Source organism: Lucilia sericata, unplaced genomic scaffold (assembly GCF_015586225.1).
Source record: "Lucilia sericata isolate MDLA Ls3-8-SP2 unplaced genomic scaffold, ASM1558622v1 Contig000422F_arrow, whole genome shotgun sequence".
Classification (NCBI taxonomy): Eukaryota; Metazoa; Arthropoda; class Insecta; order Diptera; family Calliphoridae; genus Lucilia; species Lucilia sericata.
In genome coordinates this window covers 7,911-20,561 of record NW_023994439.1, presented here as the reverse complement: position 1 = coordinate 20,561, position 12,651 = coordinate 7,911, and the positions used below count along the sequence as shown (strand labels likewise).

Sequence of the window (12,651 nt, the reverse complement as noted above, 5' to 3'; positions counted from 1 at the left end):
TGAATATATAGAACTATATAGCCTAATGATTTCATACCTTTCCATCTTCTTCCAACATACAACCGATATGAACAAATAATAATAAAATTGAGCACACATTCATTTGGCTGACTGACTGCGTCTTAAAATAAACTTTAGTGCATAAAAAATCAACAAAAAGTTGTTTTTTACTAAAGTTGGACAAAAGATTGCGTTTTAATATTTGTAAGGGGGGGCCTTTTATGAACACAAAAGATCACAACTGTATAAAGATTATTGATAATAATAAAGATTTTTAATGTTTTTAAACGATTATTGCTTTAATAATCGTTTATTCCGGAACAGATATTGTTAAAAGCGATAAGCAGCTATATTTATGTATAGAAATGCACTAAGCTAATTGCAATTAAAAAATTGTTTATGGTGTTAATGATTTCATTCGATTTAAATGATGTTTGATTCTTCTTTAGAAATGTTTTTATTTTTGTTGTGTGTATCATCTAGTCACGTGATTGTGTTTATAATGTCAGTGATGGTTTTGAAGGTAGTTTAAAAATCTTGTTGAATGCGTGATTTACTAAAACATGTCAAAAGTCACTTTGAATTATCGAAATCTTACAGAATGATCTTATAGTTTACTTTTTTGTCACAGACTTTATTGTTTATTTCAGCTCCAACTAAAGGCCCTATTATATTTATAATTTTTCAAAACGGCCTTTTTAAAACGTGACTTTATATATAGAGCCTACCCACACGATCAACGTCAGCATGTGATTTTACTGCGTATATAATTTTCTTATATGCAAAACAAACAAACAAACATATTTCTTGTTTTTTCAGTTTGTTTTTTTTTCATATGTAAATTTATTTTAATTTATGTATTTATGGGCGCTATTTGATTTTAATTAATATTTGTAAGTGCGTTTTATTTTTTGTTTACATATTTTGCAAATCGAGTTTATCATATAGTTATTGTAACTTGATTTCTATTTTTATTACAGATTTAGCAAATTGCCAACAGACAATTTAACCCCACAACATTTTTCACCACCTCCAGATAAATACTGGAGTATGACGGCCTATAATAATGCAAAATTGTGTAATGTTTTGTTTGCCTCGAAATTAGCTAAGGTAAGTTATTGTAAGAGCCAAAAAGAGAGAGAAAGAGAGGTTAATGAACTTTATTCAATAAGACTTTGAAATAATATTGATTTTTTTAATTGTTATAAGATTTTGTAGGTTATAAGATCTTATTAGACATTTTATTACCCTTACTATTCTATATGTATCTGAAAATAATGCGAAAACTGTGGGTGTTGACGAATTGTCCAAAATGTATTTACAGGATTTCTTCACCTTCATAATCCGTCAACATAATGTTTCGATCCCATGAAGTATTTGTTAACCCTGAATCCTTATAGATATCGAAATCTGACTGAATATCAGTTAAATTAATTTACTGAAATGAATTTTCCGTAAATAACAGAGATAAGAGTTAAATTCCAAAGATTTAGTCGCAATATGTACATATATAAAATTATTTGTTTATGATATATCCAAAAATATGGGTTTTAAGGGATTTAACTCATATCTCCAAAAGTTATGCACAGAAATTGTAATTGTATTGTTCAGCATTTGTGAGAATATAGAATTAAGATATACCCTAAATTATGGTAAAAGAACTGAATTTAGAACTGAACTAGGGCTAACGGGAACTGAACTGAACTAGAGCTATCGGGGACTGAACTGAACTAGAGCTAACGGGAACTGAACTGAACTAGAATTGAATTTGAACGAACTAGAACTGAACTAGAACTTGGAACTAGAACTAAACTAGAACTAAACTAGAACTAAACTAGAACTGAACTAGAATTTGAACTAGAACTAGAACTGAACTAGAACTGAACTAGAAACTACTAGAAACTGAACTAGAACTGACTAGACTGACTAGAACTGAACCTAGAACTGAACTAGAACTGAACTAAACTGAACTAGAACTGAACTAGAACTGACTAGAACTGAACTAGAACTGAACTAGAACTGAACTAGAACTGAACTAGAACTGAACTAGAACTGAACTAGAACTGAACTAACTGAACTAGAACTGAACTAGAACTGAACTAGAACTGAACTAGAACTGACTAGAACTGGAACTAGAACTGAACTAGAACTGAACTAGAACTGAACTAGAACTGAACTAGAACGAACTAGAACTGAACTAGAACTGAAAGAACTGAAACAAAACTGAACTAGAACTGAACTAGAACTGAACTAGAACTGAACTAAAACTGAACTAAAACTGAACTAGAACTGAACTAGAACTGAACTAGAACTGAACTAGAACTGAACTAGAACTGAACTAGAACTGAACTAAAACTGAACTAGAACTGAACTAGAACTGAACTAGAACTGAACTAGAACTGAACTAGAACTGAACTAGAACTGAACTAGAACTGAACTAGAACTGAACTAGAACTGAACTAGAACTGAACTAGAACTGAACTAGAACTGAACTAGAACTGAACTAGAACTGAACTAAAAGTGAACTAGAACTGAACTAGAACTGAACTAAAAGTGAACTAGAACTGAACTAGAACTGAACTAGAACTGAACTAGATCTGAACTAGAACTGAACTAGAACTGAACTAGAACTGAACTAAAACTGAACTAGAACTGAACTAGAACTGAACTAGAACTGAACTAAAACTGAACTAGAACTGAACTAGAACTGAACTAGAACTGAACTAGAACTGAACTAGAACTGAACTAGAACTGAACTAGAACTGAACTAGAACTGAACTAGAACTGAACTAGAACTGAACTAGAACTGAACTAGAACTGAACTAGAACTGAACTAGAACTGAACTAGAACTGAACTAGAACTGAACTAGAACTGAACTAGAACTGAACTAGAACTGAACTAGAACTGAACTAGAACTGAACTAGAACTGAACTAGAACTGAACTAGAACTGAACTAGAACTGAACTAGAACTGAACTAGAACTGAACTAGAACTGAACTAGAACTGAACTAGAACTGAACTAGAACTGAACTAGAACTGAACTAGAACTGAACTAGAACTGAACTAGAACTGAACTAGAACTGAACTAGAACTGAACTAGAACTGAACTAGAACTGAACTAGAACTGAACTAGAACTGAACTAGAACTGAACTAGAACTGAACTAGAACTGAACTAGAACTGAACTAGAACTGAACTAGAACTGAACTAGAACTGAACTAGAACTGAACTAGAACTGAACTAGAACTGAACTAGAACTGAACTAGAACTGAACTAGAACTGAACTAGAACTGAACTAGAACTAGAACTAGAACTAGAAATGAACTAGAACTGAACCTAAGAACTGAAACTAGAAACTGAATAGAAACTGAACTATGAAACTGGAGACTAGAAACTGACAGAACTGACTAGAACTGAACTAGAACTGACTAGAACTGAACTAGAACTGGAACTAGAAACTGAACTAGAAACTGAACTAGAACTGAACTAGAAACTGAACTAGAACTGAACTAGAACTGAACTAGAACTGAACTAGAACTGAAACTAAACGAAACTCGAACTAACTAGAACTGAACTAGAACTGAACTAGGAACTGAACTAGAACTGAACTAGAACTGAACTAAACTGAACTAGAAACTGAAACTAGAACTGAACTAGAACTTGAACTAGAACTGAACTAGACTGAAACTAGAACTGAACTAGAATCTGAACTAGAAGCTGAACTAGAACTTGAACTTAGAACTGAACTAGAATCTGAACTAGAACTGGAACTAGAACGGAACTAGAATCTGAACTAGAAACTGAACTAGAACTGAACTAGAACTGACTAAACTGACCGAACTGAAACTAGAACTGAACTAGAACTGAACTAGAACTGAACTAGAACTGAACTAGACTGAACTAGAACTGAACTAGAACTGAACTAGAACTGAACTAGAACTGAACTAGAACTGAACTAGAACTGAACTAGAACTGAACTAGAACTGAACTAGAACTGAACTAGAACTGAACTAGAACTGAACTAGAACTGAACTAGAACTGAACTAGAACTGAACTAGAACTGAACTAGAACTGAACTAGAACTGAACTAGAACTGAACTAGAACTGAACTAGAACTGACTAGACTGAACTAGAACTGAACTAGAACTGAACTAGAACTGAACTAGAACTGAACTAGAACTGAACTAGAACTGAACTAGAACTGAACTAGAACTGAACTAGAACTGAACTAGAACTGAACTAGAACTGAACTAGAACTGAACTAGAACTGAACTAGAACTGAACTAGAACTGAACTAGAACTAGAACTGAACTAGAACTGAACTAGAACTGAACTAGAACTGAACTAGAACTGAAACTAGAACTGAACTAGAACTGAACTAGAACTGAACTAGAACTGAACTAGAACTGAACTAGAACTGAACTAGAACTGAACTAGAACTGAACTAGAACTGAACTAGAACTGAACTAGAACTGAACTGAACTGAACTGAACTGAAACTAGAACTTGAACTAGAACTGAACTAGAACTGAACAGAACGAACTAGAACTGAACTAGAACTGAACTAGAACTGAACTAGAACTGAACTAGAATGAACTAGAACTGAACTAGAAACTGAACTAGAACTGAACTAGAACTGAACTAGAAACTGAACTAGAACTGAACTAAACTGAACTAGAACTGAACTAGAACTGAACTAGAACTGAATAGAACTGAACTAGAACTGAACTAGAACTGAACTAGAACTGAACTAGAACTGAACTAGAACTGAACTAGAACTGAACTAGAACTGAACTAGAACTGAACTAGAACTGAACTAGAACTGAACTAGAACTGAACTAGAACTGAACTAGAACTGAACTAGAACTGAACTAGAACTGAACTAGAACTGAACTAGAAATGAACTAGAACTGAACTAGAACTGACTAGAACGGAACTAGAACTGAACTAGAACTGAACTAGAACTGAACTAGAACTGAACTGAACGGAACTAGAACTGAACTAGAACTGAACTAGAACTGAACTAGAACTGAACTAGAACTGAACTAGAACTGAACTAGAACTGAACTAGAACTGAACTAGAACTGAACTAGAACTGAACTAGAACTGAACTAGAACTGAAAGAGAAAACTGAACTAGAACTGAACTAGAACTGAACTAGAACTGAACTAGAACTGAACTAGAACTGAACTAGAACTGAACTAGAACTGAACTAGAACTGAACTAGAACTGAACTAGAACTGAACTAGAACTGAACTAGAACTGAACTAGAACTGACTAGAACTGAACTAGAACTGAACTAGAACTGACTAGAACTGAACTAGAACTGCTGAACTGAACTAGAACTGAACTAGAACTGAACTAGAACTGAACTAGAACTGAACTAGAACTGAACTAGAACTGAACTAGAACTGAACTAGAACTGAACTAGAACTGAACTAGAACTGAACTAGAACTGAACTAGAACTGAACTAGAACTGAACTAGAACTGAACTAGAACTGAACTAGAACTGAACTAGAACTGAACTAGAACTGAACTAGAACTGAACTAGAACTGAACTAGAACTGAACTAGAACTGAACTAGAACTGAACTAGAACTGAACTAGAACTGAACTAGAACTGAACTAGAACTGAACTGAACTAGAACTGAACTAGAACTGAACTAGAACTGAACTAGAACTGAACTAGAACTGAACGAACTGAACTAGAACTGAACTAGAACTGAACTAGAACTGAACTAGAACTGAACTAGAACTGGACTAGAACTGAACTAGAACTGAACTAGAACTGAACTAGAACTGAACTAGAACTGAACTAGAACTGAACTAGAACTGAACTAGAACTGAACTAGAACTGAACTAGAACAGAACTAGAACTGAACTAGAACTGAACTAGAACTGAACTAGAACTGAACTAGAACTGAACTGAACTAGAACTGAACTAGAACTGAACTAGAACTGAACTAGAACTGAACTAGAACTGAACTAGAACTGAACTAGAACTGAACTAGAACTGAACTAGAACTGAACTAGAACTGAACTAGAACTGAACTAGAACTGAACTAGAACTGAACTAGAACTGAACTAGAACTGGACTAGAACTGAACTAGAACTAGAACTGTACTAGAACTGAACTAGAACTGAACTAGAACTGAACTAGAACTGAACTAGAACTGAACTAGAACTGAACTAGAACTGAACTAGAACTGAACTAGAACTGAACTAGAACTGAACTAGAACTGAACTAGAACTGAACTAGAACTGAACTAGAACTGAACTAGAACTGAACTAGAACTGAACTAGAACTGAACTAGAACTGAACTAGAACTGAACTAGAACTGAACTAGAACTGAACTAGAACTGAACTAGAACTGAACTAGAACTGAACTAGAACTGAACTGAACTGAACTAGAACTGAACTAGAACTGAACTAGAACTGAACTAGAACTGAACTAGAACTGAACTAGAACTGAACTAGAACTGAACTAGAACTGAACTAGAACTGAACTAGAACTGAACTAGAACTGAACTGGAACTGAACTAGAACTGAACTAGAACTGAACTAGAACTGAACTAGAACTGAACTAGAACTGAACTAGAACTGAACTAGAACTGAACTAGAACTAGAACTGAACTGAACTAGGCCATTTATGATTGTTGCATTTGCTTTATTTTATTGCAGCTCTGGAAGCATCGTGGTATATCTGTTTTTGCGGTACACCCGGGTAATTTAGTTTCCTCAATATATCGCGCAATTGGTGGTTTTATCGTTATTATTTGCCGTCGTGCGACCATTTACAAAATCTCTGGTAAATATTATTAAAACAAAAAAACATCATAATAAAATTCTTTGTTATTGTAGCAATTGTCTTGTTATTTAATTAATTTAAATCATTGTTATATTACTGCTGTTGTTGATCTGTTCTTTTGTGATGAGTCTATTGCTGGTTAAATTAACATTAATTTAAACAGTTGTTTTAAGCAAAAAGAATGGGAAAAAATCAGAAGAAACTATATTCAAGAACAAAGTCATGGTACTTTATAAAAAATATGAACAAAAACATCACAAGGCATTCGATTTAAACAACAACTATAACATTAACACAGGTTGACAATGTAATTTACTAAATGATTGAGCTGATTTTTATTTATAAAATTTATGTCATCTATCTGTATCTTCTTTGAGTTACCTTAACCTGAGACTTAAATCGGATTCTGAGCTGTTCAATTGTTTAGAAAAGTATACTTTGGTCTTTGGTTTAAACATTTGTTGGCCTGTGTAATTGAATCATCTTATTAAGAATACACAAACAACAAAATAAATCTGTGCCATATGTTAATTATCATTGTATCATCATTCCTTATTAAATACTACTTTCCCATTGTCTTTTCAATATATTTAAGTAATTTTTTTTCCGCATTTTTCTTTTCTTTTTTTGTTGTTATATTTGTAGCAACAGGCTGCTGCCACTACCATTTATTGTGCTACTGCCAATGAACTTACTGGCCTTACAGGGCTTTACTTTAATAATTGCTATTTCTGTGAGCCCAGCAAACTTTCACAAAACGAAATGCTACAAAACCAGCTGTGGTCGGTTTCAGAAGGAATGTTGTCCGTTTTAAAGGAATCATTATTAGCTAAGAAGCAAACTACAGGAGAGTTTCTTTATTGAATGTAAGAGTGTTTTAATGCAGTTGCATGTGTTGCATTTGGAGTGCGTATTGTTTTTATTTTGTTATGGTTTGTTATGTTGGGGTTTTAAAGGGTTTCAAATGGAATTTGTATTCGAAATTGTATTATGTCTATATATTTTTGGTTTTGTTTTCATTATTAAATAAATCTGGTTTTCAAGTTATGCGAAAATTTCGAAACTGTTTGAAATAAAATTCTAAGAACAATATCCGCTTTTCTGTGCATATATTTGTTGAAAACAACTTTCTGAAGATCTTTGGAATATAAATCTTCAATAATTCTATCAAACATGCTTTAGATTCATAAATAAAGTTTCGAATAGTTTTCAAATTCGATTTTTTTTAATTATTGTAATTTTAATAATCTTTGATTCCATGCAAGAAACTGGGTTTTTTCAATGTTTTCGAAATATTTTTAAATTCTAATTCTTTTTTGAAGTTTCATATATTTCAATATTTCTGAGAGTGCAAATTAATTTTCGCATTCGAAATTTTTTCCAAAACATATAAAGATTTAAACATTTTTGATTCCCGAAGAAGTTGCAGTTACTTAAAAGAGTTTTAATTTATTTTTGAAAAATTTTGAAAATCGAAAATATTTTTGTAGTTTTATAAATTTGAAAATTAGCTTTCCTATTAATTTAAAAAAAAGTACTTAATAATTTTCAAAAATAACTGTTCAAAATCGAACATGTTTTCAAAATTTTAACTTTTTACAATGAGTTGAAGAGAATGTTTTTTTTTTTCTATTTCTCTCTCTCTCTCTTTATATATTTGGAGTTTGAGAGAAAATTTAATTAAGAAAACAATCAGCTGTTTAAATCAAGGCCGTGTTTTTGTATAAATTTACCCCAAATTATGTAAATTTTGTTGCAAATAAAGATGAGTAATTAAAAAATACTTGGATCCACTAAACTTCTTATTAGAAACAGTTGTGCGATTCGAATTTGAAACTTTTTTTACACAAATTTATTCCAATTAACTGTTTTTCTCTTAGTAGATGATGTTTAATAAAAAGCCATAGAAATTTTTGTTTTAATAAAATTTTAAATATTTATTTTTTTATATTTTTTTGGTTTATTTTCATATTTTCGAGTTAATTTTTTTTTTTTAATTTTTTTCTTCTTTTTTTAGTACACAGTCTAATAAAATGTTGTAAAAAAGACAACAAAACAAGCAAAAATTATTAACCTAAGGCAAAAAGCTAACTGCTACTCTTGAAGGTCAATTTAAATAGGAAATAGAAACCCAAGAAGAAGCAGCAGCAGCCCCCAGCCAGCTTACATACTAATAATTTGTTTTTTTTGTACAAACTAACAGTTAAAAAGTGCCTCTAATGTCTAGTGTATGGGGGATGGTTTAAAGCTATAAGATGTTACGAAAAAGAGACTAGAAATCGGAAACGCGTCCTTTACGTTCCCAATCACCATAGCGGGTGGGTTCAGGACCAGCAGGGCCACCAATTTCACCGGTATGGGGATTGACATTGTTGGGCCAGGGTCTCAAGGGTTCGACTTCTTGGAAGGGATGACGTGAAAATTCATCAAGTTTACCCAAGGGGGTCTTGGCTCTCAATTTCTTTTGGAATTCCACAAAACGGGCACTTTTGGGTTTCAATTCACCTTTGAATTCTTGCTGGCAAGCGGAGGAAGTGGAGAAGCAGGCAACTGTAAGTAAAATATCATAAAAAACCAGCAATTAAATTTTGTACTCAATAGAATAACGAAAAATATTGATTATTATGGATTTTTCTAAATTAAAAGATTTTCCATTAAATTTTTTTTGGAAACTTACCTTGTTTAGTAATCTGAGGCACCAAACGTTGGGTTTGTTTAGCCATATTCACAATTTGACTCATTTTGTTAAGATTTTTTTAAAAAAACTTGATTGTTTTAAAAGAAAATTAAAATGTTTTACACAAATATTTTTTTGATTAAAAAAATATATTTTATTTTTTCACTAATGTCTTCTAAAATTCTGACTTATTTGACAATTACACAATTTTTCTTGTGTTCTTTGCTTTGCTTATGATTTTCTTTGACTGACGTATGAATCAGTTGATTGCTTTCGAACGAATAATTGCAATTCCTCATCTACAGCGTGTTTTTATACTCGTTATTCTCTCATCTAGCACATACAACAACCACTTGTGCCTCTATGCTCTTTGTGTGTATATTCGTTAACTTCGTAAAAGACGCGAAAATCAAACACAAAATGTATGTGAAACAAAAACAGAAGAAACAAACCACCACTTCCTCTCCTTCCATAATCTATCTTTAACAAACAGCTAGTTCTGTGTATTATTTACTTATTTTTTTCATTCACATATTGTTTATTTACTTATTCTCACTCTGGGCTCTTCTTGTCCAGAGAAATGTGTGTGTATATAGAAAAATTGAGTTTACGTCCTTTAATGCACGTACACACAAGTTTTGTACGTACATAGAGTAATATTCACCAGTTGCCGGCATTCGACCCAATTTACTCGCAATTATATTTGTTGTTTACTTTGTCGAATCACGTTTTGTGGGGTGTTATTTCCCAGTACTCACGTTCTCCATTTCGTCATATGGTTGTTGGTTGTCATTTCATTGTTGTTGTAGCCAGACCACCACCACAGAATGTGCTTGAAAAGAGAAATTGGAAAAAATGTGTTTGCCAGCTGTGTATTTGTTTACATTTTTTATCAGCCCAGAGTTGTTAAAGTGTGTTAACCCTAAATCGATAATGGGACCAAAATTGTTACAAAAATAATAGACTTTTTTTACTTCTAGAAATAATTAGAAGTTTATTTGGAAGGTGCCATTCATTATGAAAATTATTCCAGATCTAATTCTTAAAAAAATCAAAAGTCTCCCTTTATAGAAGTACCAAAGAGTTCCCTTTTAGAGATTTTTATTTTATCAGGATACTATATGTCCGATTATATGTATCTAGGTTTAATATTGTAGAAAAACCAAAAAGTTCCAGTTAATAACAAAAATGCACCAAAAAGTTTTCGAAAAACTACCAAAAACTCCTTACTAAGGACCCTGAATGAGTATTCATCATTTCTTGTACTTTTATGATATAAGGTCACCGAATTTACCCGTTTTCACTAGGTTTTACCACATAAAATTTCAAATCTGCTTTCAAAATTTCCTAACTTCAAGCGTTTGGTTTGTGCGATGATGAATCAATCAGTCAGTAATGTTAGAAATTGATGTACATACATATATATATATAGATCCGGCTACAGGTATTTTCAATGATACACCTTTTCGAATTGGTTCACGATTTCTTTTAATCACTATTCGGCCGACGCGTCGCGACCTTTGCGAATAACTTAATATTCTTAAGTTTGGGCCTACATTCGGACAAGACTAATCAATGGCCATACTGGAATCAAACTTCACGTCGTTCCGTCGACATTATATTTTTTGGTTCAAAATAATTTCACGATTTTCCTCTACCTTTATACCTTCATAATAGGAAGGAATATCAGTACAAAACCCAACTTAAATCTAATCTAATCCAAATCAATTTCATATTTGATGTCTGTCCGCCATAGATTTCTATTACAACCCATGAAACCATAGTTTGGGTTGTCATACAAACATTTGATTCCTTCGTTTTTGAGACTCTTAGTTCACATACAACCGACATCCACAAATCAGAACCTAAAAGCAAATAATTATTTGTATGTGACAAATAGGCTAATTCTGATTTTTCAGAATGAAGCAATTTTGACATATGTATCTGTATCTGGTAATAATATTGCGAACGAACTAGCTAAATATGATTATAGTCTCACTGAAGGTAAAATGAATCTGATAATCATTTGATCGATATCAAGATGATATAAATATTAGAATAACATATTTGTGATCGGTCTGTATCCATTATAAAGATTAGATTCCTATAATGATAATTCTATATGTTTTAATATCTACCTACTATTAGCTTCAATATTCTAAGCTAGAACTTTGTGCTGCAGACAAATCATAAAGGATTTTACTTGATGATCGGTGCATAATTGGTACAGGAGAGGGCGAAGGTACTTATGTGTGATAGTAGGGTATCCAACTTTATTGATTCACTGCAGCACCGTCGCAACGTGGGATGTATTTCACTGTTCTATCGATACTATAATGAAATTAGGGCACTTGTTCCCGATTTCCGTATATTCTTACAAAACACACGTCTTTAAGTAAGATTTGGCCAGTGGACGCACAACATACTATAGGGAAAATTCATTCTTCAGCCTCAGTTTGTGGAATTAACTTCCACAACTTCGGTGCATAATTGGTACAGAAGATGGCGAAAATACTTATGTGTGATAGTAGGGTATTCAACTTTATTGATTCACTGGAACACTGTCGCAACGTGGGCTGTATTTTACTGTTCTATCGATACTACAATGGAATTAGTTCCTCTGAAATTAGGCAATTTGTTTCCGATATCCGTATATTCTTTCTTAAAGAACACATTCGCTTGTGGTAGATTGGCCAGTGGACGCACAACACACTACAGCGAAAATGTATTCTTCAGTCTCAGTATGTGGAATTAACTTCCTGCAAAAGTATTACCTGCATCTTTCGATGTATGAAGATTTAAATAAAATGTCCACAAACACAACCTATTTTCCTAGTTCCAACACAATGCTTCGCATAAGTAGAGGTCTTCCCCTGAGTGCTGCTCCAAGAAAAAAAGTTTTACTTAAAATTCCCAAAATATTCACGCTTGGGATATTTTGTTTTTTTGAGAATTTTTTACCCAAAGTTAGGGAACCCATGACGTTTTTAAATACAACACTGTTCTTTAGAATTCTGGTGTGTGTATTTGATAAAAAAAAGTCGGCAAGTATTGCCATTTCGTAATAATAAATTTATTATAAAACTGACATGCAGAGGTCGCTTACGTCGGGTATTCAAACTACAATAATTTTTCCCGATAATACAACTCTATAGTTAAGACAATT

General features: G+C 32.7%; 2 protein-coding genes across 2 annotated transcripts in view; one reads left to right on the top strand and one right to left on the bottom strand.

Annotated features, from left to right (window-relative positions):
* LOC119604729 (WW domain-containing oxidoreductase) overlaps positions 1-7,863 on the top strand; it is a 31,564-nt gene extending 23,701 nt beyond the window's left edge. Inside the window, 5 exon segments of the mRNA XM_037957533.1 lie at positions 981-1,110; positions 6,682-6,739; positions 6,742-6,768; positions 6,771-6,808; positions 7,454-7,863. Of these exon segments, the coding sequence (XP_037813461.1) occupies positions 981-1,110; positions 6,682-6,739; positions 6,742-6,768; positions 6,771-6,808; positions 7,454-7,672 (472 nt within the window). The 3' untranslated portion in view covers positions 7,673-7,863.
* Positions 7,864-8,989: 1,126 nt separating this feature from the next.
* LOC119604730 (succinate dehydrogenase assembly factor 4, mitochondrial) lies at positions 8,990-10,185 on the bottom strand. Its single transcript, XM_037957534.1, has 2 exons — positions 9,486-10,185; positions 8,990-9,358 (listed from the first exon to the last, which is right to left on the bottom strand). Exons 1-2 carry the CDS (start codon positions 9,547-9,549, stop codon positions 9,081-9,083), a joined length of 342 nt encoding a protein of 113 aa, XP_037813462.1. The 5' UTR covers positions 9,550-10,185; the 3' UTR covers positions 8,990-9,080.
* Positions 10,186-12,651: the final 2,466 nt, after the last annotated feature.

Excerpts from the sequence above, each read along its gene's own strand:
- LOC119604730 (XM_037957534.1), bottom strand. The coding sequence starts at position 9,549 with ATGAGTCAAATTGTGAATATGGCTAAACAAACCCAACGTTTGGTGCCT. Across the intron at positions 9,359-9,485 it reads GCCTCAGATTACTAAACAAG|TTGCCTGCTTCTCCACTTCC; the intron begins GTAAGTTTCCAA and ends TTTTACTTACAG.